The sequence below is a fragment of the Salvelinus alpinus genome, chromosome 28 (assembly GCF_045679555.1).
Source record: "Salvelinus alpinus chromosome 28, SLU_Salpinus.1, whole genome shotgun sequence".
NCBI lineage: Eukaryota > Metazoa > Chordata > Actinopteri > Salmoniformes > Salmonidae > Salvelinus > Salvelinus alpinus.
Genome location: NC_092113.1, coordinates 12,739,305 through 12,767,222, shown reverse-complemented (window position 1 = coordinate 12,767,222; position 27,918 = coordinate 12,739,305). Strand labels below are relative to the sequence as shown.

The window sequence follows — 27,918 nt, the reverse complement described above, 5'->3', positions numbered from 1 at the left end:
TTAGCGTCACCCCGTTTTCATTAATAAGATAATACTGACATCTCATTGTACGTAAGTGAAACTTTACTTGAATAGTGACAGAACACATGTCTGTTTTGAATAATGACTCATTTTATTTGAATAAAAAAAAGAGGTGTGTCTTTACATAATTTTTGCATTAGTAAATATATCAGCTACAACCAAATTTAGGATCCATTTTTGCCATGCTGTCAAAATGGTTCACATAATAATGATAAGAGTAATGATTGACCCTATTTCTTCACACAAAATTCTTGCATGACTCGAGCCTGCAGATGCATGGCATTAGTGGTCCAAAACGTCATCATTTATATATGTTTTTAATATTTCATCATACACAGATGGTTTGAAGGTGACATTTCTTGTGTTATGGATTATATTGAATTTGTATTTGAACCCACAAAGTTTAATCAAATCATGAAAAAAAATAGGGCATATCAGTAGCAGTTTATTGATCAACTAAATATATCAATCAATATTGTAAACCTTAGAGCAAATTCAGGTTATTTTCTGAAAACAATGGATGGATGAAAGCACCCTAAGGAACTCTTTCAAGTCCTACATATGTACAGGTCATTTCAGACATGTCTTTATTATTATTTATATCAAAACACAAAGAATAAATGTTAAAATCATTTCACTACTAGTATTATTAGTATTGAATTTTTACAACAATGCTTGTTTTTGGCATTCAGATTCATTTCCTATGTGTTGAGAGGCAGAGAAACTCAGAGACACATTGGATTCCTCAATTCCCTTTCAAATATATGAGCCAAATACACATTAGCAGCAATTCAGAAATAAATAGTAACTTTTAAGTAGTGTTGTGTACACAGTCACCAATGAGGATAGTCACAAACCCTTCACACAGCAGAGGTCAGTACAGAACAGGCTTGGAGTGTTACATCGTCAAACCAGCACCAATTTGATAGCTTTAGCCATGTCATAAATAGAATAGCCAGTGTAACCTGTTCTCGTCAATTGGTTCCTTGTCTCCTTCCTATGATGGGCACTGATCGGAAAAGACCGGATAGATGAAATCAATGACTAGTTGGGGGTGCTGCCAGGCCAGTTTGAACCGTGATTTCCTATCAGTGTCCACAAAGGAATTGGGATGATAAGGCATTTTAAGTGTTTTTGGACACATACTGAACCATACTGAGTAAATGAATCTAGATATGCTGTAGGTTATATGAATGTAGTGAAAAGGGATATTATTCCAACAATGCATAAATTGGAGAAAATGGCCGTCCTTGAATTCTTTCCTATGGCTAGTCTTAAGGTCTAGAGGATGTGTTCGCTTTACATTAATCTAAAAAAGAATGAATGTGGAATGACACAGGCTTCATAAAAAACACAATAAACGTAACCTTAAAAAAAAAAAAAAGGGACAACAATTGTAGACCAATCACCCAAAAGCTGTGGAAGGAAGCAGGGTGACTTAGACTTATGGTGATGAACAGACCCCGTGGCCCTATGTCAAGTACATGGGAATCACAGTTCTCAGAGGGATACTTCATAATGCTGGAAAAATCACAGTACTGTAAATGGTGTTAAATCCCAGGGGAGCCGCTGAGATACTTGACAGCTTTTCCCCAAAAAGTCACAAATTCTTTGCCACGTTCACATTTGGCGCGCTTGTGATTACTGCCTCAGACCCCTGTTAGATTCCAGACCGTTAGTAAATCGCCCCCCACAAAAATCAAGCTTCACAGCGGCCTCACTTTATTTGAGACAAGATTAGTGCACACAAACCACTTTTTTCCTTAAAAAATACCATAGATTAGCGGAAAAAACACTGAACATCATAAAACAAGCAAGGAAAAAAAGTGCACGTTAACCTTCATGGTACACCACATTTTTTAATAGTTTAACATTTATTTTTTTGTTTGTCATCAATACACATTTTAGGCAGATCTGTAGCTAGGATGGATATGTCACATGCCTTAGGAGTGGGGATGAGATCAAGGCTGCTTCCCTGAGTTATGTTTGAGAGTCAACTGTTTGACATAGAAGCCTTCTACATATGGGTTATGGGCCTCAACAATAATGTCTAGTCACTAAGTGGCACAAAGTAGGGTGGCTTGTGCTTTGGATGATTGCTGCGAATGCTTTTTGGTTGATGGCGGATGCCCCAGAGTTGATACGTAGTGGATAGGTCTTTTTTTAAGGCTGAGTGGTAGAAGATTTACCGCAATTAACCAACAGCTCAAGAGAGAAGCTCTAGGCCACAGATATCCCTGGAGAAGTTTTCCTTTTGAGGAATGAAACGGTAACATTCTATCAAACACACTGTAAAAAAAAAGATAGTATTGTTTTGCATTTTATTTGTACAAGTTTATGAAGTTTAGCTATCTTGAGAAGAATAAACAGTAATTTGTCATCGGCCAAAACATTAGGCCGATTAACCGCATTTAGCCAAATCCACAGAAATGTTAGCACGCATGTTCTTTGTTAAAACTTTATTTTTGACATTGCATGTTCTGTACAAACCAATCTGTTGTACACAATAGCTTACCAAAATGTTTAAGTTTAGAAAGTTACAGTTTACAGTTATTTCAGCCCCTAGGATTTTCATATCAGCCCGATACTAGTAAGCATGGACACTTCTAAAATTATTATTTACAAACAATTTACTTGACTATATTTACGTCCTATGGAGGGATCAAAGCTTGTAAAGTCAAGGCTCACTTGAAACCACAAGGATGCTGGCAGATATGTGTGACTCAAAGTAGTTTATTCTATGGCAGTGAGAAGTTCTGTTTTGAGGTATATTATTCTTGTAGGTGTAGTGACAGCTTCCGCACTGTAACTCACTGTTCCTAGACGGATCCAACTTTCTTCCCAAGAACTATAAAATGAAGAAAAATAAACTGTGTCTCATAAGAGAGTCTCCGTTTGACTATTGTTCCTGTAAAAAGCTTTAAAAAAAAAAAGCGAATAAAAAGAAGCCCCTAAAAACATGAAATTGAAAACAGAGTGACTGTAGGCTCGGTTTTGGGTCAATTGTGCTTGACCTATGCTTATGTGTTTCTAGATGGATTCTCTTGAGAGGAAATAGTGTAGTGTTGTTACTATACAAGGTGCTCCTAAGCAATGGTCCTAGGTCAGTTCTGTTATTCTAATGAGCTCTAAGATGTTCTGACATCTTCAATTAAGAGTTAGGGGAAGGGAAGTCAGACCATAGATCCAGTGTTTAGGAGCTCCTCCTCAGTGTTGGGGGGTAAGTTCCATTTTGATTCCAGACAATTCATGAATTTAATGCAAATGAAATGTGATGACGATTTGTATTTGATGATTTTCAATCATCCTATTTCCAGAATTAACTGAGGTAGAAGATGGAATTGGCCCCAATCTGCACTTAATAGTCCCTGTGACAGTGTAACCTGTCTGTCCTCTGCTACATGGAGCTGGTGGGCAGTCTATCTAGTCCTCTGTGTGTACCCCTCTCCCAGTCATGGAGAAAATCCCATGCAAAACAATTCATTTCACCAACAGTAAATCAAGCCTGGCTACGTCCTCAGTGGTTGATCTACAACGACGACCACGCATCAATCTCATTCTCCAAAATACAGTTCTGTAGTGTGTGCTCGCTCAATAGGATGGACAGATTTCCGTTGACTATGTGCTGGTGTATGTAACGCTCTTTAGGGATCTCCCCAAAAAAACACTCTTGCTCAACTCACCCTCACAAAGCAATTGAAAACAAAAAGATTCCGTAATTCAGCTAACCTTCTGGATCCCACTTCTGCCACCAACTGCAGTTGTAAACTAACTGGGTTGTTTGCAGTGGGGGAGAAGAGTCAGGGGAGCAGCCTTAGATCTCTATGTGTTTATGGGGGAAGTTAGTATGAGAAGGCGCGTGCGTCTACATCTGTTCGTCATGTCAGTTTATGTGGTCATGGCATTTTTCATTACATTTTTGTTTGTTCAGCTCATGCTTTTGCATGTAACATCCTGCCTGTGTAACGTGTATTGGAGTTTGTGTTTGTGCTCTGCAACAGGAATGTCCACCGCCAAATGTTCACGTGTGTGTTTGTAAGTGTGTGTGTCTGTGGGTGTGTGTGTGTGTGTGTGTGTGTCTGAGTGTGTGTGAGTGTGCGTGCGTGCCTTGGCTGTGTCCAGCTCACTCAGTCAATAATTTGATCTCGTTGGCGAGGAGGGTGTTGAAGTTGTAGGCCGGGTCGGGGAGGTCGGGTAGCACCGGGCTGGGGCCAGCTTGGCGGCTCGGGGGCTGCGGGGTGGTATCGGCCAGCTCGGGGTCGCTCTCGCTAGAAGTAGAGCCCACGCTCATGTTGCACACGGCCTCGGGCAGCACGCTGCTGACTGCCGGACACACCTCGGGCTCGCTGCTCGTCTCGCTGGCGCTGGACACCACCGAGAGCAGCGACATCTTGCGCGTGAGGCGGCTGGGCAGCAGCGAGAGAGCATGGTCGGCCACGATGCCTGCCACGTCCATGCCGCACGCCTGGTCGAAGGCGATGAAGCCCACGTTGGCGTTGGCCTCGCACACCACGAACGAGCCGTCGTTGAGCTGCAGCAGGTCGATGCCGCACACGTCCATGCCCAGGATGTTGGACACCTGCACCGCCAGCTGCTTGCCCTGCTCGCTCAGCGGGCACATCATCCCCACGCCGCCTATGGGAAAGAAGGGAACAACGGAAAGGGACGTCAGTCACCACACACACACACACACACACACACACACACACACACACACACACACACACACACACACACACACACACACACACGCACACGTCACCACTATCTGTGGACTGTTCACTGTGTGCCATACATGGACATTATTCACATTCTGAGGCCTCTATAGCGAGGAATCACAGAAGGACAGAGAAAACAGTGACCAATTCTCAGGACAACTATTTCTTGATGTCTTGTGAAATGTGGAATTATTCGTGTTTATTTTAGCGAAATAGATAGAAATAGGATGGACAAACACATACATCATATACTATATGACCCAGCCAGAGCAACTGAGAATCTATGCTTGCATAAGACAAAACCAAATCTTGTTATAACATCATGTGACACTTGTCATATAACTGTGGAACAATTGATGACCGATGACCCCAAAATGTCACAAGACATGAGTGTGTCGGCTAGCCTAAAACTGCAGATGTTATGACAAGCATAATCATGTCTGTCATCAATAACAAAGTCACGTTCAAGACAACTAACTATATTGTCCTTCTGTGGTCAAATTCAAGTGCACTGCTCCTCTTACTGTCCCCTATGATATGGTGTGGTTTCCTAACATAGACAAACTATGACTCTGCAAAATCCACTGGAATCCTCTTGTGAACCACAAAATTAACAAAACTAATGGAAATAGCACGTTCAGGGTATAAAAAAAATCTTAGCCAACTAAAGAAATTCTCATTAATTGAAAATAACATAACATAACAAAGCAACATTTGTTTTATGGAACTCCATTAATCTCGGTTACTCAGAAGTACATTTCTGTGAGAAAGTTTAAAATTTTCTGATTTACTTCTGGGGGGGAATGCCGTTAATTGTGATTACCTTTGTGCAAAGGAAGGAAGCGAAATCTCCTCCCTCGCACACGGAATCTCTTGGCCAAACCCCTCCCGTCGCCGGTATTTTGTAGTCATGCATTCTTACAAAACAGACAATTTTGACTTTGTGGCTGTGGAATCTAGCGGAAACCGTTTATCAAACACACACAGGCTTAAAAATCTCTGCACCAGTTTAAGCACCGTCTTCGCCCAATCCCGATTCATTAAAATAATCAACACTCCTGCTCGTAATCACATAATTCTACGTGAGCCTTGACAGATTATTGCCGTTTTATCTGTCCACGAGAGATTAGAACTCCATAAAAAAACAGATTTGACTCTGACCTTGGTTTTCTCTAGCGATAACCAGTCTATAGACACTGTGGTGACAGCATCACATAAACAGCATCACATAAACCTCATTTATTTTCTGTCTGTAAAACCCTGATGAAGGCTACATGCCGAACGAAACGTGTCGGTTTTAATAAAGAAGAATAAAAAACAAATTGTCCAAGAATAATATCCTTCTCTCCTCTGTCCAGCATCACTCACCCAGGGAGCAGTTGCTCTGCATGCGTCCATCGGTGGAGCAGCGCAGCATGGAGCCGATGACACGGCCGCCCACCAGCACCACTCGGACGTCGCGACCGTGCGACTCTTTCACGTACTCCTGGAAGAGGTAGGGGGCGTCGTGGCGAATCAGGTGGCTCAGGTCAGCCAGGTGGTGCTTGTCCCTGGCCAGGAACACTGCCTTTCCTGTGAGAGAGGGGTGGGGGGTGGGGGGGGTTTGTTGAGGAGTGGAGGGTAGGGAGAAATGTAGAACTTTTCATTGCATCTCAAGAATCTCAAAGATGCTTTAAAAAGAAAAAGAAACATTAGGCTATTGATAGTTCATGGCCTGGACAATGATCGAGTTAAACAGAAAGTGAGCAAAGGTTTTCAGTCACAAAGGTCATCATTCATTCCTCTGACCATTGCCCTCCTGACCATGTAATACTCTGCTCACAGTGCCTTCAGAAAGTATTCACACCCCTTGACCTTTTCCACATTCTGTTGTGTTACAAAGTAGGATTAAAATGGATTTAAATGTCTTTTTTTTGGTCAACGATCGACACAAAATACTCCGTAAAAAAATATTACCTTTATTTAACTAGGCAAGTCAGTTAAGAACAAATTCTTATTTACAATGACAGCATACCCCAGCCAAACCCTAACCCGGACGGCGGACTCCCAATCACGGCCGGTTGTGATACAGCCTAGAATTGAACCAGTGTCTGTAGTGACGCCTCTAGCACTGAGATGCAGTGCCTTAGACCGCTGAGCCACTTGGGAGCCCTAAATAAAACACTAATATATGTTGATTAGATAAGTATTGAAACCCTGAGTCAATACATGTTAGAATCAACTTGGGCAGAGATTAAAGTTGTGAGTCTTTCGGGATTGTCACCTGGAATGCACAACATTTGCCCATTATTCTTTAAAGAATTCTTCAAGCTGTCAAATTGGCTCGTGATCATTGTTAGATTTTCAAGCAGATTTAAGTCAAAACTGTAATTCGGCAACTCAGGAATATTCACTGCATTCTTAGTAAGCAACTCCACCGTAGATTTGGTCTTGTGTTTTAGGTTATTGTCCTGCTGAAAGATGAATTCATCCAGTCTGTGTATATATCCGGTGGCGGTCTGTGTATATTTGTAAACAGCTGGTGCACAAAATGTAATATTTTACATTAACTCTGTACCGGTATCCCCTGTATATAGCCTCACTACTGTTATTTTACAGCTGCTCTTTAATTATTTGCTTTTTTTTTTTTTTTTTTCTTATCTATTTTTTACCTAACATTTATTAATCACAAAACTGCATTGTTGGTTAAGGCCTTGTAAGTAAGCATTTCACTGTAAGGTCTACACCTGTTCGGCGCATGTGACAAATACAATTTGATATCCCAGTGTCTGGTAGAAAGCAGACTGAACCAGGTTTTAGGTCCCCAGTCCTTAAGAATTACAAGCATATCCATAACATGATGCAACCACCACTATGCTTGAAAATATGGAAAATGTGCCCTGACCTTAGAGAGCCTTTTTATGTCTCTATTTGGTTTAGTCAGGGTGTGATTTGGGGTGGGCATTCTATGTTCTTTATTTCTATGATTTGTGACTCTGTTTTGGCCGGGTATGGTTCTCAATCAGGGACAGCTGTCTATCGTTGTCTCTGATTGGGAATCATACTTAGGCAGCCTGTTTTGCCACTTTAGGTTGTGGGATGTTGTTTTTGTTAGCTCTGGTGAGCCTTCAAGACGTTACGTTCGTTGTTCTTTTGTTGTTTTGTTTGGTGTTCGGTTTCTAATAAAGAAGCATGAACACGCTGCACCTCGTACCACGCTGCACCTCGTATTCAGGACATAAAGTTCATTGCTTTGCCCCATTTTTAGCTATATTACTTTAGTGCTTTGTTATACAGGCTGTTATACAGGCTTTGTTCTTCACTCTGTCATTTAGGTTAGTATTGTTGAGTAACTACAATGTTGTTGATCCATCCTCAGTTTTCTCCAATCCCAGCCATTAAATGATGTCACGGTGAAACCCCTGAACGGTTTCCTTACTCTCTGGGTACTGAGTTAGGAAGGATGCCTGTATCTTTGTAGTGACTCTGTATTGATACACCATCCAAAGTGTAATTAATAACTTCACCATGCTCAAAGGGATATTGAATGTCGGCTTAATTTTTTAAAGCAGACATCTACCAATGGGTTCCCTTCTTTGAGAGGCATTGGAAAACATCCCTGGTCTTTGTGATTGAATCGGTGTTTGAAATTCACTGCTAGACTGAGGGACCTTACAATTATCTGTATGTGTGGGGTACAGAGATGAGGTAGTCATAAAAAAATGATGTTAAAGACAAGTTCTACAGCTGCACCATCGAGAGCATCCTAACAGGTTGCATCACTGCCTGGTATGGCAACTGCTCGGCATCTGACCGTAAGGCGCTACAGAGGGTAGTGCGTAGGGCCCAGTACATCACTGGGGCCAAGCTTCCTGCCACCCAGGACCTATATACTAGGTGGTGTCAGAGGAAGGCCCAAAACATTGTCAAAGACTCTAGTCACCCAAGTCATAGACTTTTCTCTCTGCTACCGCACGGCAAGTGGTACCGGAGTGCCAAGTCTAGGACCAAAAGGTTCCTTAACAGCTTCTACCCCCCAAGCCATAAGACTGCTAAACAATTCATCAAATGGCCACCCAAACTATTTACATTGTTTTTACACGGCTGTTATTCGCTGTTTATTATCTACATGTATGCATAGTCACTTCACAAATGACCTCGACTAACCTGTACCACCGCACATTGACTCGGTACTGGTACCCCCTGTATATAGCCTCGTTATTGTTATGTAATTTTCTTGTGTTACTTGTAGATTTTTTTATTTTAAAAATGTTTACGTTTATTTAGTAAATATTTTCTTAACTCTATTTCTTGAACTGCATTGTTGGTTGAGGGCTTGTAAGGGAAGGGGGATACCTAGTCAGTTGTACATATTTATTATGTGACTTGTTAAGCACATTTTTACTCCTGAACTTATTTAGGCTTGCCATAACAAAGGGGCTGAATAGTTATTGACTCGAGACGTTTCAGATTTTCATTTTTAATTAATTTGTAAAAATGTAGTGAAAACATAATTCCACTTTGACATTGTGAGGAATTGTGTGTAGGCCAATGACACAAAAGCTCAAATTAATCAATTTTAAAATTCAGGCTGTCACACAACAAAATGTGGAAAAAGTCAAGGGGCGTGAATACTTTCTGAAGACACTGTGCGTACTTTCAGTATTTTTCCGAAGCTGACAGTGATAGTGTGAACACTGACACCTCTCACATGAAAGGCCATGTAACAATTTAAATGTAGTCATCTTTCAAGACACTCGGGACGCTGACTGAGAAGCCATGGTGGGGAGAGCAGAATGCCTCTCGCACTGGCTAGCAAAAATGCCAGGGCCCATTTTAATTAGTGCAGACTCTGTCCTCGTGCTCAGTGGCATGTCCTCTAACCCCAACACAGGTCAGCGTTGACTAAGGGACCAGGGAGGGAGACCTGTGAGAGGAGCATGTGAGTGTGGTGGGGTGTGTGTAGAGATATTCGAATAGGTTGCGTTGCTTACACCACGCAGACAGGACAAAATGGTAGCCATGACACCTCATAGCTGAGATCAAACAACAGGACATAGCAAGGCCCCATGGAACAGGAGCAAGACAGCTGTCCAATGAGATAGAGAGGGGGCACACTCACTAAAAACCAGTGTCAACCAGCCAACCAGATTACACACTCAACAAAGAGGATCACTTAGCTTTACATGTGAGAAAAGGAGGAACGACTCTGCCCGTTGGCATTGCTATTGGCTAGGTATTTGATTCTTAAGTCCTGTTAAATGCTCAAGAAATGGCTCATTGGCTGATATCCACCAATGGTCACTTTCCTTAACAATGCCTTGTCTTGATAGTCTATGCTCTGTCGCTACCCAAAGCCTATTATCCATACAGACAATGGACGGCCAACTCAAGTGTCAATGACTATGAATAGATAGGTTGATGGGCCGGTAGGCCTCTGTGTAATAGCCCGGGGTCAATCTCTTCCCAAAATGGTAGGGTTCTAAAAAAGGTCTCTGGCAATCCTTCTATAAAATATGAAAAGAAAGGGACCGTGATTAATATGGGTTTAAATAAGCTGTCAAAGATTCGTACTTGGTGCTTTCCTCAAACAATTAGCACTCCTTTGTCGAATTATATTAGGTGGACCAAGGTGCCATTGGCCACAATGCATATTTGACCTTGATTTAACTTTGCAAGTCAGTTAAGAACAAATTCTTATTTACAATGACGGCCTACCCCAGCCAAACCTAGTCAACACTGGGCCAATTGTGCACCGCCCTATGGGACTCCCAATCACGGCCAGATGCGATACAGCCTCAATTCGAACCAGGTAATATGACACCTCTTACACTGAGATGCAGTGCCTTAGACCGCTGCGCCACTCGGAAGCCCATAAATGGTGGAAGAGGATTAGAGAGAGACAGGTTTGCATAAACACAGAAGCCTGGGCTGTAAAGAGACAGCAATGAGAGAGGGGAGGGATGGTCGCAGTCAGACTGACCTCTGTGACCACGAGTGTTCTTCACCACCACGGGGTAGCCCAGCGGTTCCGCCTCGTCGATCATCTTGCGGAAGTTCTCGTGTCCTCCTACAAAACACACAAGACAGACACACATACACATTACAATTTGTCCAATGATCAAACCCTCTCTATTAACCCTCCGTGTACCTCAGTCATTTGACCGTGTGGAATGGGGTTTGTTGCTATAGGATCCATGTTGTGACTTGTGAAGCAAGAAGTAGAGTAGTGTAGTCTTTATTATCCCAGGGTGGCAATTGATTTTGCAGCATGTAGTAAAAACACATTGAACACATGACAATAATACACACCAAAACAATAAATAGAGCAATATGTACACAACTAACAGTATTTCAGACATATTCGTTTTAAACTTGGAGAGCCTGTACCTGCCCTCTGAGGGAAGCAAGATAAATTCATCAAACAAGGGATGCTGGGAGTCCTTCAGAATGGATTGCGCCTTACGGATGACTCGTGGCTGATAAGAAATGATTGCCATTGGAAGAGGATTGCTGTGGGTATGTCATTCTGTGTTTATACTTGGCTGTTTTATCGTCTCTGACTTTTCATGTGACTATATCTGATAATACTTCTAAAACAATTGACCATTAAGAACACTATTGACATTTAAACGTCATTTGGAGAGAGAGAGCTCTGCTTCAGTTTGCTCTGTCTGGGACTGAACTGTTTGGAATATTGAACACTGAAATTTGAGCGAGAAGGAAACACAGGATCATTTAGATTTTTTCTGTGCTCTCGGTCTCTGGTCTGGCGTTTTAACAGAGAACCAGATGTGAGCTGCCCTGCACATGCCTTTTTCAAAAAGCACACGTCCACACTGCTGTGAGAATGAGAGAGGGAGACAGAAAAAGAGAGAGAGAACAAGAGAGAGACACAGAGAGAGTGAGAGCAGCACATACACTTTAAAGCTCAGTTCTACCATGTCACTGGCTGCTGCGGCGGGGTTAGAGCCAGAGGAGGGGAGGGGCAAGAGGGAGGGATCTTTTCAAAGTCATGAAGGTGGAGGGGCACATTACATAAGCGCTCCAGCTTCCCTGCACCGCCTGGTCTGCCTGGCCTCTTTTTTCTGAATGCTATTCGGGAAAGATTATCCCTGCTGCCCTTGCCAAAACACACGGCATTCGATTTTTTGCAGTGGCAAAAAACAAATCAAAATCCAGTCGCTGTCAGATTTGATGTAGTCTAACAACAAAACAAAAACACAGCGAATGTGTGGTTTTGGCTTAGGACGTACAGGCCCTGTTGCCTGCCTGTGTTCTTACACATCCTGCTTTGTCCAACGTAAAGAAGGAAGAAATTCCATGGAAAATGTGACAAACACCCCAAAATGACACAGATTATTTGTGTCGGAGAAAGGGATGATGATAGAGGAGGGGATTGGGTGTGAGATGCTCTTTCTGTTTTGATTCTTAAGATCAACTATCGGGTGACTTTTTATGTTAATCCTGGTTGTAGAACCGTTTGTCATGACTATGTCTAGACTACGTCTACACTCAGACCAACTCAAGTGCATTTAAAAGCATGCTTGGCGAATCATTCTCTGCAAGGCAGGTAGCCTAGTGGTTAGAGCATTGGACCAGTAACCGAAAGGTTGCTGGATCGAATCCCTGAGCTGACATGGTAAAAAGATGTCATTCTACCCCTGAACAAGGCAGTTAACCCACTGTTCCCCGGTAGGCCGTCATTGTAAATAACAATTTGTTCTTAACTGACATGCCTAGTAAAATATTTTAAAAGGCATATCTCCGATACAAGGATGCACCCAATTCATTATCACTGCCCTCACTCCAAGAACAAAGAGAGCAGCTGTGCTTTGATTTAGTAGTCTTCCGCTTTATGTACAATCTGCGGTAGAGTGTAAGGACTTTTGATTCGTGATAATGTTGTAGATCAAGATTTGAAGCAGTATATCCTTAGTTATTATAGTCCAATATATATCCATAGAAGATCTCAAGTAATGTGTGTGTGTGTGTGTGTGTGTGTGTGTGTTTTAACCCTTCACTTGTGGTCAGATGTCTGCGCTATAAAGGGCCACTCTGCTGAGGAATTCATTTGGAAGAGAGCGCTGCCTATTCTGGGCAGTAAGGTTGCTGAGCAATACACATTCTCCTGGAGGGGATAAGTTGAGTTGTTGACCAGTTTGAACCATTTGTTTTTAAGTACCATGTCAGTCAGCTCTCTGTTAACCTCATGTTAATGCCATATTTAAAGTATGGGTAGTTCTGTACCGACCAATAAGAAGTGCATCATGTGACAGTATATAAGCCATGTAAAAAAAAACTCAAGCTTCCCTGGTATTGGTTGAAGCGCAACCCTTCCATCGCGGTGAATTAAACAATTGAACCTGGACAAACTGTCCGAGATTCCTCGAGTCGACTCCTTACAAGCTGTCTTAAGTGTGGGTGCATACTGACTTGAACAAAGATACTGTACCTGTTGATTACCTGCCAGTGGTGCAGTAGCTCATTAAAAGGTATATAACTAAATATACTGAACAAAAATCTAAACATACAACAAATTTCAAAGATTTTACTGAGTTACAGTTTGTAAAAGGAAATCTGTAAATTGAACTAAATTCATTAGGCCCTACTCTATGGATTTTACATTACCGTGAATACAGATATGCATATGTTGGTCAGATTCCTTTAAAAAAAAGGTAGGGGCATGGATCAGAAAACCAGTCAGTATCTGGAGTGAACACCATTTGGCCATGAGGTCAAAGGAATTGTCTGTAGAGCTCTGAGACAGGATTGTGTTGAGGCACAGATCTGGGGAAGGGTACCAAAACATTTCTGCAGCATTGAAGGTCCCCAAGAACACAGTGGCCTCCATTTTGAAATGGAAGAAGTTTGGAACCACCAAGACACTTCCTAGAGCTGGCCGCCCGGCCAAACTGAGCAATCGGGGGAGAAGGGACTTGGTCAGGGAGGTGACCAAGAACCTGATGGTCACTCTGACAGATCTCCAGAGTTCTACTGTGGAGATGGGAGAACCTTCCAGAAGGACAACCATCTCTGTAGCACTCCACCAATCAGGCATGTATAGTAGAGTGGCCAGACGGAAGCCACTCCTCAGATAAAGGTACAACAGCCCGTTTGGAGTTTGCCAAAAGGCACCTAAAAGACTCTACAGACCATAAGCAACAACATTCTCTGGTCTGATGAAACCAAGACTGAACTCTTTGGTCTGAATGCTAAGTGTCACTTCTGGAGGAAACCAGGCACCATCCCTACGGTGAAGCATGGTGGTGGCAGCATCATGCTGTGGGGATGATTTTTAGCAGCAGGGACTGGGAGACTAGTCAGGATCGAGGGAAAGATGAATGCTTCTGGAGGAAACCAGGCACCATCCATACGGTGAAGCATGGTGGTGGCAGCATCATGCTGTGGGGATGATTTTTAGCAGCAGGGACTGGGAGACTAGTCAGGATCGAGGGAAAGATGAATGCTCCGGACCTCAGATTGGGGCGAAGGTTCATCTTCCAACAGGACAACAACCCTAAGGAAACAGCCAAGATAATGCAGGAGTGGCTTCGAGACAAGTCTCAATGTCCTTGAGTGGCCCAGCCAAAGCCCGGACTTGAACCCGATTGAACATCTCTGGATAGACCTGAAAACAGCTGTGCAGCGACACTCCCCATTCAACCTGACTGAGCTTGAGTGGATCTGCAGAGAAGAATGGGAGAAACTCCCCAAATACAGGTGTACCAATCTTGTAGTGCCATACCCAAGAAGAGTCGAGGCTGTAATCGCTGCCAAAGGTGCTTCAATAAAGTACTGATTAGAGGGTCTGAATACTTATGTAAATGTCATATTTCAGTAAAAGAAATTATACATTTGCAAACATTTAGAAAAACCTGTTTTTGCTTTGTCATTATGGGGTGTTGTGTACAGTCGTGGCCAAAAGTTTTGAGAATGACACAAATATTAATTTCCACAAAGTTTGCTGCTTCAGTGTCTTTAGATATTGTTGTCAGATGTTACTATGGAATACTGAAGTATAATTACAAGCAGTTCATAAGTGTCGAATAATTTTATTGACAATTACATGAAGTTGATGCAAAGAGTCAATATTTGCAGTGTCGACCCTTCTTTTTCAAGACCTCTGCAATCCGCCCTGGCATGCTGTCAATTAACTTCTGGGCCACATCCTGACTGATGGCAGCCCATTCTTGCATAATCAATGCTTGGAGTTTGTCAGAATTTGTGGGTTTTTGTTTGTCCACCCGCCTCTTGAGGATTGACCATAAATTCTCAATGGGATTAAGGTCTGGGGAGTTTCCTGGCCATGGACCCAAAATATCGATGTTTTGTTCCCCAAGCCACTTAGTTATCACTTTTGCCTTATGGCAAGGTGCTCCATCATGCTGGAAAAGGCAATGTTGGTCACCAAACTGTTCCTGGATGGTAGGGAGAAGTTGCTCTCGGAGGATGTGTTGGTACCATTCTTTATTCATGGCTGTGTTCTTAGGAAAAATTGAGTGAGCCCACTCCCTTGGCTGAGAAGGAACCCCGCACATGAATGTTCTCAGGATGCTTTACTGTTGGCATTACACAGGACTGATGGTAGCACTCACCTTGTCTTCTCCGGACAAGCTTTTTTCCGGATGCCCCAAACAATCGGAAAGGGGATTCAGAGAAAATGACTTTACCCCAGTCCTCAGCAGTCCAATCCTTGTACCTTTTGCAGAATATCCGTCTGTCCCTCATGTTTTTCCTGGAAAGAAGTGGCTTCTTTGCTGCCCTTCTTGACACCAGGCCATCCTCCAAAAGTCTTCGCCTCACTGTGCGTGTAGATGCACTCACACCTGCCTGCTGCCATTCCTGAGCAAGCTCTGTACTGGTGGTGCCGCGATCCCGCAGCTGAATCAACTTTAGGAGACGGTCCTGGCGCTTGCTGGACTTTCTTGGGCGCCCTGAAGCCTTCTTCACAACAATTGAACTGCTCTCCTTGAAGTTCTTGATGATCTGATAAATGGTTGATTTAAGTGCAATCTTACTGGCAGCAATATCATTGCCTGTAAAGCCCTTTTTGTGCAAAGCAATGATGACGGCACGTGCTTCCTTCCAGGTAACCATGGTTGACAGAGGAAGAACAATGATTCCAAGCACCACCCTCCTTTTGAAGCTTTTAGTCTGTTATTCAAACTCAATCAGCATGACAGAGTGATCTCCAGCCTTGTCCTCGTCAACACTCACACCTGTGTTAACGAGAGAATCACTGACATGTCAGCTGGTCCTTTTGTGGCAGGGCTGAAATGCAGTGGAAATGTTTTTTGGGGATTCAGTTCATTTGCATGGTAAAGAGGGACTTTGCAATTCATCTGATCACTCTTCATAACATTCTGGAGTATATGCAAATTGCCATCAAACAAACTGAGGCAGCAGACTTTGTGAAAATTAATATTTGTGTCATTCTCAAAACTTTTGGCCACGACTGTAGATTTATGAGGGGAAAAACCTATTAAATCCATTTTAGAATAAGACTGTAAACGATGTTCAAGGCGGCTTATGGTAGAGAAATGAACATTAAATTATCTGGCAACAGCTCTGATGGACATTCCTGCAGCCAGCATGCGAATTGCACGCTCCCTCAAAACTTGAAACATCTGTGGCATTGTGTTGTGTGACAAAACTACATTTTAGAGTGACCTTTTTTTGTCCAGCGCACAAGGTGCGCCTGTGTAATTATCATGCTGTTTAATCAGCTTCTTGATATGCTACACCTGTCAGGTGGATGGATTATCTTGGCAAAGGAGAAACATTTTTGAGAAATAAGCTTTTTGTGCTTATGGAACATTTCTGGGATCTCCTATTTCAGCTCTTGAAACATTTTCCCAACACTTTACATGTTACGTTTATATATTTTTGTTCAGTGTAGTTAGTTATCCAATTTCAGTTACAGAAATACATTTCAGCAAATCATTATAATCAAGGATGTAATCAACACAACATGAAAAGTCAAGGGATTATGGGTTTTCTAAGCTCAAGAATCAGAAATAATATGGACCAAGCTTTGGAGCTCACCGTAAGAGAAGGTGTCCGGGAGGGGGACCCCGTGGCCGGCCAGCTCCTGGAAGGTCCAGAACTTGTTGACGCAGTTGAGGATAGCCTGGGGCCGGTTGACAAGCCTGCAGCCCATCTTCTCCAGGTGGCGCAGAACCGTGATGTCGCTGTCCGACTGCACCCAGGGGGTGGGCACCCGCACCACCGCCACCTGAGGGTATGACGTCACCACCTCCTGCTCCACCCGCAGACCTGGGGATGAAAGGAGGGGGGGAGAGAGAAAAGAGAGGCCGCTATCTTAAAATATTCCCAATGTCACGTCACATAGCTTCATATAGACAGCTTTGGCAATTATTGATTGATCACATAGACAGGTTTCGCAATCTTCTACCGATATGGAAATGCAGGCTACACTTTTACTCATGAACGCCAACGGAAACATCAACATTTTTCTGAGCAACTCAGGTAGCGACAGTGGCTTGGCTTTGTCTGTATCACACAACAGAAGCCCAGACAACCTAGGAGTAGCTAGTGCCCATTTGGAACATTCAGGCCACGCCCATACATCTGTTCCCACTGCACCAAAAATGTAGTGCCTAGTCTAGCTGCGATCGGATACTACTGTGTTTGTGTATGCAGCTCGTCATTATGGAGCTGCTCTGGATGTACGAGTTCTGAGCTGGCTGTGAGTAGCAGAGGCGTGGGTCCAGGTAGGGTACTGTAGCCTAGTGGTGCAAGTGCTTCATTTGGACTGGGTCCTGCCTGCATCGCTCACTCACATCACAACCTGCCCACATCCTCATGCTCCCCCGTGGCACTGCCAACTTCTCTGGCCTCAGGGCCAAGATTCGTCGCCCCTGGAGGAGCACCGATCCCCAGCAGTGTACTTAATACAGCTTACAGTTCATTGCATGCTCCCAATATAGGAAGGTATCAGCACAAATAGGGGAGATTGAACCTAAATACACAAAAGAGATTTCTACGATCATGGACACAAGATGTACCACCAGCACCTATTCTCTGAATGATCTTGCACCACATGTTTGAGAAGGTATACAAGATATAGCTATGTATATAGCCTATCTATAGATTGTGTACAAACATGTGTATTTATATTGACATAGTTTGCGTGTTTGAGCGTTTTATTGTGCACGAGGTTACTCACTGTGAGATTTGAACTGGCAACTAACAGTCCATTTTGGCCTACTACCAGCCATTTTAATTCGGGAAGAAAGAACAATAAGGAGAGGCAGATGGGGTGATGATGGTACGCGAGGTGGAGCGGGGGAAGGAGGGAGGGAGGAGAGAGGCTTGTCACTGACGCAGCACTCTTCAATCCACCGTGACCTGCTTTTCAGCCATCTTAAGATCTCCACTCACCAAAGCGACAGCGTCAACGCTGGATCGACAGAGGTCGCAGTGACTGAGGCACACAAACAAAGGATAGGTGACAGGCTTCTCAAATACTGGCTCCTGATGCTAAAAGGAGCGCACAGAAAAAGGGAAGGACATAGGTCATTTTTGGTTCAAACGATGGTCAGAGAAATTAAAAATGGAAAAGGCTGGAGATGTATGCATAAAGAACTGCAGGGGCGGTGGGGGAAAAGTGTGTGTGTGTGGCGGGGGATGACTCTGAGAAGTGGAAAGCGTTTGTTTAGGAATAGCACAGTCTGTCAGCCCTCCCCTCACTCTCAGTATTCAAATCGGGGGATGATTCATACACACCCTTTTCTCCCCAATCACACTTTTGATTGTGCAGCCGTTGAGCGAGCCATGCTACAATTAAGTATTAAAGGACACCGGCCAAGACAGTGTCCAGATCACTTGTCTCGGTTTCCAAGGGAACTACACAGAGCACATTGAAAACCTCAATGAATCCGTTCATTCATTTGGGGCGAGTGGGTGCACTTATAGTACCATGTGAACATTCAGAAAACGTTCATATAACCTTCCAGTCAATGTAAATGGATTTCTCTAAAACGACGTTGGAGGCGGTTTATGGTAGAGAAATTAACATTTAATTCTCAGGCAACAGCTCTGGTGGACATTCCTGCAGTTAGCATGCCTGTCACGACTTACGCCGAAGTTGGTGGCTCTCCTTGTTCGGGCGGCGTTCGGCGGTCATCGTCACCGGCTTTCTAACTGCCACCGATCTACGTTTCCTTTTCCATTTGTTTTGTCTTGATTGTACACACCTGGTTCCCATTACGTTAATATTTATTCCCTATTTAACCCTCTGGTTCCCACATGGTTTTGTGCGTGTTTGTTCTTTGTTTAGTGTTCAAGACTTCTGTGAGCTGGTTTCTTTTCGAGTAAAGTACGTCTTTTACTCAGTTCTGTGTCCTGCGCCTGACTCTGTCCTAACCGCTGCACATTGACACTTGACAATGCCAATTGTATGCTCCCTCAAAACTTGAGACATCTGTGGCATTGTGTTGTGTGACAAAACTGTACATTTTAGAGTGGCCTTTTATTGTGCCCAGCACAAGGTGCACCAGCTTCTTGATATGCCACACCCGTCAGGTGGATGGATAATCTTGGCAAAGGAGAAATGCTCACCAAAAGGGAGGTAAACAAATGTGTGCACAAAATTTAAGAGAAATAAGCTTTTTGTGCATATGGAAAATGTCTGATCTTTTACTTCAGCTCAAGAAACATGGGACCAACACTTTACATGTTGTGTTTATATTTTTGTTCAGTGTGTATATATATATATATATATATATCACCTGCTGTTCCGGAGGACTGAGTGATCTCATTCTCTCTGAAGCCGACGCGAGTAGGCCTAAGTCTTTTAAACGGGTTAACACACGTAAGGCCGTGGGGCCAGACGGAGTTCTAGGGTGCGTCATCGCGAAATGTGAAGACCAGCTGGCAGGCGTCTTCACAGGCATTTTCAACCGCTCCTTGTCCATTCTGTAATCCCCACATGTTTCAACCGGACTACCACCATTCCTGTTCTCAAAAACTAAGGAAAACTGCCACAATGACTACCGCCCTGTAGCACTCACATCTTTAATTATGAAGTGCTTTTGAAAGGCTGGTCACGGCTCACATAAACTCCATCATCTAAGACACCTTGGACCCACTCCAATTTGCAAATGAGTTGTTGTGAGACTGCTTTCTACGGTGGCTCTTTTTCCAATGGACATCTTAATTCACAGATCGGTCTTGGGTACAATATGAAACCTACATCTACTGTACTACCAGGGTGATCCCTCTTACAGGTATGCTTTCACTTTAAAAATTAGAAGTGTGTGGGCACGGGATGAAAATTGTAAATAAAATATTTGAAGAAGAAAAAGTACATACAGTACCAGTCAAAAGTTTGGACACACCTACTTATTTAAGGGTTTTTCTTTATTTTGACATTTTTTCTACATTGTAGACTAATAGTGAAGACACCAAACTATGAAATAACACATTGGGAATCATGTAGTAACCAACAAAGTGTTAAACAAATCAAAATATATTTTATATTTGAGATTCTTCAAAGTAGCCACCCTTTGCCTTGATGACAGTTTTGCACAAGTAACAGGTGTAACGTCTTAAAAAGTTAATTTATTGAATTTCTTTCCTTCTTAATGCGTTTGAGCCAATCAGTTGTGTTGTGACAAGGTAGGGGTGGTATACAGAAGATAGCCCTATTTGGTAAAAGACCAAGTCCATATTAGGGCAAGAACAGCTCAAATAAGCAAAGAGAAATGACAGTCCATCCTTACTTTAAAACACGAAGGTCAAAATTTAAAGAACATTGAAAGTTTCTTCAAGTGCAGTTGCAAAAACCATCAAGTGCTGTGATGAAACTAGCTCTCATGAGGACCGACACAGGAATGGAAGACCCAGAGTTACCTCTGCTGTAGAGGATAAGTTCATTAGAGATACCAGCCTCAGAGATTGCAGCCCAAATAAATACTTCACGGAGTTCAAGTAACAGACACATCTCAACATCAACTGTTCAGAAGAGACTGCGTGAATCAGGCCTTCATGGTCGAAATCCCAACTAAAGGACACCAATAATAAGAAGAGACTTGCTTGGGCCAAGAAACACAAGCAATGAACATTAGACCAATGGAAATCTGTCCTTTGGTCTGATGAGTCCAAATTTGAGATTTTTGGTTCCAACCGCTGTGTCTTTGTGAGACACAGAGTAGGTGAACGGATGATCTCCGCATGTGTGGTTCCCACCATGAAGCATGGAGGAGGAGGTGTGATGGTGCTTTGCTGGTGACACTGTCAGTGATTTATTTAGAATTGAAGGCACACTTAACCAGCATGGCTACCACAGCGATACACCATCCCATCTGGTTTAGGCTTAGTGGGACTATCATTTGTTTTTCAACAGGACAATGACCCAACACACCCCCAGGCTGTGTAAGGGATATTTGACCAAGTAGAGTGATGGAGTGTTGCATCAGATGACCTGGCCTCCACAATCACCCAACTTCAACCCAAATGAGATGGTTTGGGATGAGTTGGACTGCAGAGTAAAGGAAAAGCAGCCAACAAGTGCTCAGCATACGTGGGAACTCCTTCAAGACAGTTGAAAAAGCATTCCAGGTGGAGCTGGTTGAGTGCCAAGAGTGTGCAGAGCTGTCATCAAGGCAAAGGGTGGCTACTTTGAAGAATGTCAAATATAAAATATTTTGATTTGTTTAACACTATTGGTTACTAAATGATTCCATATGTGTTATTTCGTATTTTTTATGTCTATTATTCTACAATGTAGAAAAACCCTTGAATGAGTAGGTGTGTCCAAACTTTTGACTGGTACTGTATATCTGCCGATCTGGGATTAGAACTCACCACCATTGAACTGTCTTAACGGACTGCACCACCAATCATAGCAGTTGGGGAAAAATACAACAATTTGACACGACCACCATTGTCATCTATTTATTTTGATGATTAATATGAACCCGTAAGCCGCATAGCCTACATTCTGTAAAAACACATAGATGTGTATGAACCGGTAGGTCATATGCGGAAAGTCAGTAGTCTAGTTAAGGAAGCATCATGCAAAGTATACTGAACAAAAATATAAACACAACATGCAAAAATGTCACCGATTTTACTGAGTTACAGTTCATATAAGGAAATCAGTCAATTAAAATAAATAAATTAGGCCCTTATCTATGGATTTCACATGACTATGCAGGAGTGCAGCCATGGGGGCCTGAGAGGGCATGGGAATGAGTTTTTCCCTACAAAAGTACTGTCCGGGTGGCTGGTCTCAGACAGGACGTACTGCCAAATTCTCTAAAACGACGTTGGAGGTGGCTTTTGGTAGAGAAATAAACATTAAATTATCTGGCAACAGCTCTGGTGGACATTCCTGCAGTCAGCACGCCAAATTGTCAACCTCTCCCTGTCTGAGTCTAATACCAACATGTTTCAAGCAGACCACCATAGTCCCTGTGCCCAAGAACACTAAGGTAACCTGCCTAAATGACTACTGACCCGTAGCACTCACGTCTGTAGCCATGAAGTGCTTTGAAAGGCTGGTCATGGCTCACATCAACACCATTATCTCAGAAACCCTAGACCCACTCCATTGACTACAGCTCAGCGTTCAACACCATAGTGCCCTCAAAGCTCATCACTAAGCTAAGGACCCTGGGACTAAACACCTCCCTCTGCAAGTGGATCCCGGACTTCCTGACGGGCCGCCCCCAGGTGCTAAAGGTAGGTAACAACACTTCCGCCACGCTGATCCTCAACACGGGGGCCCCTCATGTGTGTGTACTCAGTCCCCTCCTGTACTCCTTATTCACTCATGACTGCATGGCCAGGCACGACTCCAACACCATCATTAAGTTTGACGATGACACAACTGTTGTAGGCCTGATCACTGACAAGACAGCCTATAGGGAGGAGGTCAGAGACCTGGCCGTGTGGTGCAAGGACAACAACCTCTCCCTCAACGAGATCAAGACAAAGGAGATGATTGTGGACTACAGGAAAAGGAGGATCGAGCACGCTCCCATTCTCATCGACCGGGCTGTAGTGAAGCAGGTTGAGAGCTTCAAGTTCCTTGGTGTCCACATCACCAAACTAACATGGTCCATGCACACCAAGACAGTCGTGGAGAGGGCACGACAAAACCTATTCCCCCCCAGGAGACTGAAAAGATTTGGCATGGGTCCTCAGACTCCCCCTTTTACACTGCTGCTACTCTGTGTTATTATCTATGCATAGTCACTTTAATAACTCATATTACCTCAATTATCTCGACTAACCGGTGCCCCCACACATTGACTCTGTACCTGTACCCCCTGTATATAGATTCGCTATTGTTATTTTACTGCTACTATTTAATTATTTGTTACATTTATTTCTTATCATAACATGTTTTTTTATTTTTATAAAACTGCATTGTTGGTTAGGGCTTGTAAGTAAGCGTTTCACTGTAAAGTCTACACCTGTTGTATTCGGCGCATGTGACAAATAAAATTTGATTTTGATTTGAAATGCACACTCCCTCAAAACTTGAGACATCTGTGGCATTGTGTTGTGCGACAACACAATGTCACAGAGGTGCACCTGTGTAATGATCATGTTGTTTAATCAGCTTCTTGATATGCCACACCTGTCAGGTGGATGGATTACTCTGGCAAAGGAGAAATGCTCACTAACAGGGATGTAAACAAATTTGTGCAGAACATTTGAGAGAAATAACCTTTCTGTGCATTGAAAATTTCGGGGATATTTTATTTGAGCTCGTGAAACATGGGACCAACACTTTACATGTTGCGTTTAGTATATATTATTGGCACACTCCACTTACCAAGACCATTGCCAAGTAAAGCGAGCTGTCACCTGTTTTAATAGTAAGCCTTGTGGTGGTACCACCCAGCAGATCTAGAAGGGAGTGTATATCATACCGAACCCTTCCCTTGAGATGACATAGACTAGAGGAACTTTCTCAAGGTGCCTCTACATCACTTTTCTGCATATGCTTCAAACCCACCACTGGTGTGCATGGCCAAAGTGCTCTATTTTCATGTCATCTGACCATAGCTCCGCCTGGGGGCATTGGCACTTGGATCGGAACCGGTGCTATAGTCAACATCGTTGATGTTATGGCCTATTTTGCTTCCACTGGTCCTGGGGCCCTTGTTAAGGTCAGTGGCATCTGAGCCAGGACATTTAGCCAAAAACCTGGTAGCCTCTGCCAGGAGTCTGACACTTGGCCGCAAATGTATCTTCCAGCAAGACAATAACCCTAATCACTAATCAAAATCAACAATGAAATGGTTAATTGACCACAAAATCAAAATTTTGCAATGGCCTTTTCAGTCTCAAGACATGAACCCCATTGAAAACCTGTGAAGAATTGAAGAGGGCAGGTGAAGGATATCAAGGATCTGGAAGGATTCTGTATGGAGGAATGGTCTAAGATCCTTCCCAATGTGTTCTCCAATATCAGAAAATATTTTTGAAAAAGGCTCAGTGTCATTATGAAAACAGGGGTAATTTTGCCCCCCCCATGTTTGAGATTTTTTTTATTACTTGTTAAACAAAATATCTTTCTCTAACCAATTCTATTAGTACAAAATACAATTTCCCCTTATTTTTTGAAACAAACAACATAGCTCAGTATTTATCAAGGGTGCCAGTAATTATAGATCCCACTGTATATACTTACCTGAATCACTCCAGTATCCCTGCACATTGTAATAATAGTACTGGCACTGACCTGTATATAACTTACATTCTTGTGTTTATTTTTACTTCTCTTGCATTTCTTTTTTTCTTAACTATATTATTACTTTTATTCTGCATTGTTGGAAAGAGCTCGCAAGTAAGCATTTCACTGTACTGATTTACACCTGCTGTATCCTGTGCATGAGACAATAAAACTTGAAACTGATGGATCAGCATGGTTCGTCAATGGGGAGTCTTTCCTCAGTGTTCCGGTGCCAAGATTATGATTATGGAAAGATAGGGAACTGTGCTCTTGGTCTATTACTGATGCGTCTTACATCATATTACTGGTGGTGGTGGAAAATCACAATGTGTTCAATTGGCCATGGCTCGAGAGATCCTGTGTCCTGTTGCCTTCGATAATATTATGGACGTGTTATATTTCTCATCTAGTGGTGAAAAGTGTGTGTGTCGCCTCTACGTGGAAGGCCAAAGAATCCGGCGTCGATTCGTAACCTGTGCAACCTCGCACAACTCTATATCTCTGAATCATGGGATGTGAGATTCCTTTGGCTGATCACTGGGTTTGGCCTCTTTACGTGAAGGTCCATCTTTGGTATTCCAGACAAGCTAGTGAGCACATAGCCTGTTCAGAGGACGTGGAGCATCCATTAAACACTTTTGCATGGAACAGGCTATGACAATGGACTTTGCCCGTGGTCTGTTGCTACTAAAGTTATTTACACAATACAGGGCTGATACATACTGAACCATTTCACGCCTGCTGTCATTTCATACTGTTTATTAGATAGCACTGCAGGTATAGGCCTAATGCATTATGATGTGGTTACAATGCATTGTAAGGCCTGTCATGTCACGAGCATGTATGACTCCCTGTGAGAAAAAAAAGGCAGGCCACACAAAACACAGCTGTGCTCCAGTTATGGCGTTGGCCAATAGTCCTACCCTCTCTTCCTCCTGGGTGTGTCACAGATTATTCAGCATTGAAGACTAGGCTATCTACCAAGTAGGCCATTGTTAAAGTGGGTGTCTTACTGGCTTTGACTTTACCACCATTTTGTAAGGCAAGTCATTTGGTAAGCCACGTTTTTTTTTTCAACTGCTGTAGAGTAACAGATTCAACATGTAGCCTACGTGAAGGATGAGGAGAATGTACACTAGTTTCTAGATCGTACGTGCTCCATCCCACGTGAGGAAGCGGCTTCTGGATTCGGAAGCCGTTCCCAATCTCACTGCCACATGTCAAAGAGACAGCTCCATCCCCACCTCCTGGTCTGAGTCAGCTTGCCCCCTCCCTTCAGTCAATGCCATCATGTAAGATGTGCTATAAGACAGCCTGCCACCTCATTGAGCTAAATGCACCTCCCTTACCCAAGCTCACGCCTGACTACCAAATTCCACACAACAAGGGTACTCACGTTCTTCAAATCAAGCAACCAAGGATATTAATATGTGACAAACAGTTTAGCGATAAACTTATAGTAGCTATTGTTGGACTTGTACCACCAGCCATCAGTGCTAGAGTCTGTGCTCTGATGCCTGTGTCTGTTGTCCCTGCATGCAAGCGCCTCGTGAGAATTCCAATATCTCCTATGTATTTGCAGTTGTTGTACTCGTGTCGACTCAAAAAAAAAAAAAAAGAGAAGACAGTTAAAAGTGAATCAATATAGCTAGCTAGCTAAACCCACTACACACGTCACTTAGCTAATTACAAGTCAAATCAATGAAAATTGTACTACATCTTCTTCTACTGCTTAACGTTATTAGATACTTCTATTGAATTAATGTTAGGTAGCATAGCTGTGCTGGCCCATGAAGAATACCCCATAACCTACTAACGTTAGCTACTAGCTTGCCACTCTCTTTGTATTACGATGCGGGTGTAGCGCAATAACATCTGCTAAATAACGTTATGTGTATGTGACCAATAAAATGTGACTTGTTCACAAAAGCTATCCAGCATAACGCTAGCTAGCTAATTTTATACGTTTCCATAATGTAGACAATATTTTCCACCTACGCATATAATAAAGTAGCTATTCGATTTAGCAACTGTTTGGCTTGGCATCATGGAGTATCTCTGTCTGACTATTCCAGGGCGTCTGGAAACTGGGTTGGTGCTATACCTAAGTAAAGGTAGTTTTATATTGGATATTCGGTTTTGATAGTGAATATTCGGTTCACTCGTCCAATAGCTATTGAATCAAGCATGTCATGAATATGAAAAAGGTAGTATATTCTGAATCATGGGAGGATGGAGAACCATCAAAACCTTTTTATTTTGTATAAAACATGGGTACGGTTTCAGATTTAAATCTTAAGTAGCTCTTAAACAACAATCCACACATTTTATTAAACATTGCAATCTTTCAATAGCTCTTAGACTAAGTGTACCATCACTATGACAACCATATATTCTGAATCAGGCTATTCCCCCAAAATAAAATGTGTGGATTGTTCTCCATCCTCCCCTGATACAGAATATATCATTTTCATAGTCATGGTACACTTTGTTTAAGAGCTATTGAAGATTTAAATCTGAAACGTACTTTTTTATTATTATTCAAAAAATGTAATATTGTTTTCCATCCTTCCCTGGTTCATAATATACAATTCTAATAGTCATTGCATGCTTGGTTCAATAACTATTGACGAAAGAAAACCACAAATCCAATGTAAACTAATTTTACCTAGGTTTAGGCGGTCACGTCACAGAGTTAGCTAGCTAGCCAGCAGCTCGCGCTAGCGAGGTTGTGTGTGTGTTTCGGTGCGGAACAATACCTGCTACTGCTAGGCTCGCTAGTATACTACTACACTGAAATACACCCCACCATAGAAAACAAGAATACACGATTAAAAAATGAAAAATGACACGACTAATATTACGGTGGTAGTTCACTTCAAATCTAGTGATACTTGCCTAATTGTCCCTCGCTGATTGTGAGCACGATTTGGTCCATGAGAAGAGAGCGGAATTCAACATCCTCCTCGGCGCATCGCTGTTTCAGAGCCCGAAGGATCTGGACTTGCGGATACTCCTGGTGGATACGCCGGTCGGTCACAAACCAAACCCGAGAATACATATTTATATCAAACTGTGTCGTGCCGATTGAAAATAGTACCGAATACACACAGCTGTGGCCGAGAGGGCGGCGGGCGGGCGAACGATAGCGCGGGATCCTAGTCAGAGATTGGTGCGAATAATACAAAGATGCTCACACAATAGAGTGCAGCTACACGAACAAGCAATGTGGGTAAAAAAAATCAAACACCACGATTACGGCTGTTCTTTTAATGGTCGATTAATTACTCGATTTCCACTTGCTTCCCTTCATTTGCAGGCCGTTATTCCTGGTCCCTTTCGATCCAAGAACCCGCTGAATCACAATGAGCACCACAGTTTATCCCCTTCTAAAAACAATACTGGTAGCAGTACTAGCTATGGCTCCTTGCACTTGCAGCCCTTAGGGCAAACAAAGCTTGTGCCGTTTTGCTTCGAATCCAC

General features: G+C 42.9%; 1 protein-coding gene across 1 annotated transcript; it reads right to left on the bottom strand.

Moving 5' to 3' along the window:
* Window positions 1-1,860: 1,860 nt before the first annotated feature.
* Window positions 1,861-27,635, bottom strand: LOC139557192 (beta-citrylglutamate synthase B-like). The gene is made up of 5 exons (XM_071371667.1): window positions 27,334-27,635; window positions 16,767-16,997; window positions 10,702-10,788; window positions 6,108-6,311; window positions 1,861-4,656 (listed from the first exon to the last, which is right to left on the bottom strand). The coding sequence occupies exons 1-5, from the start codon at window positions 27,494-27,496 to the stop codon at window positions 4,145-4,147; spliced, it is 1,197 nt and encodes a 398-aa protein (XP_071227768.1). The 5' UTR covers window positions 27,497-27,635; the 3' UTR covers window positions 1,861-4,144.
* Window positions 27,636-27,918: the final 283 nt, after the last annotated feature.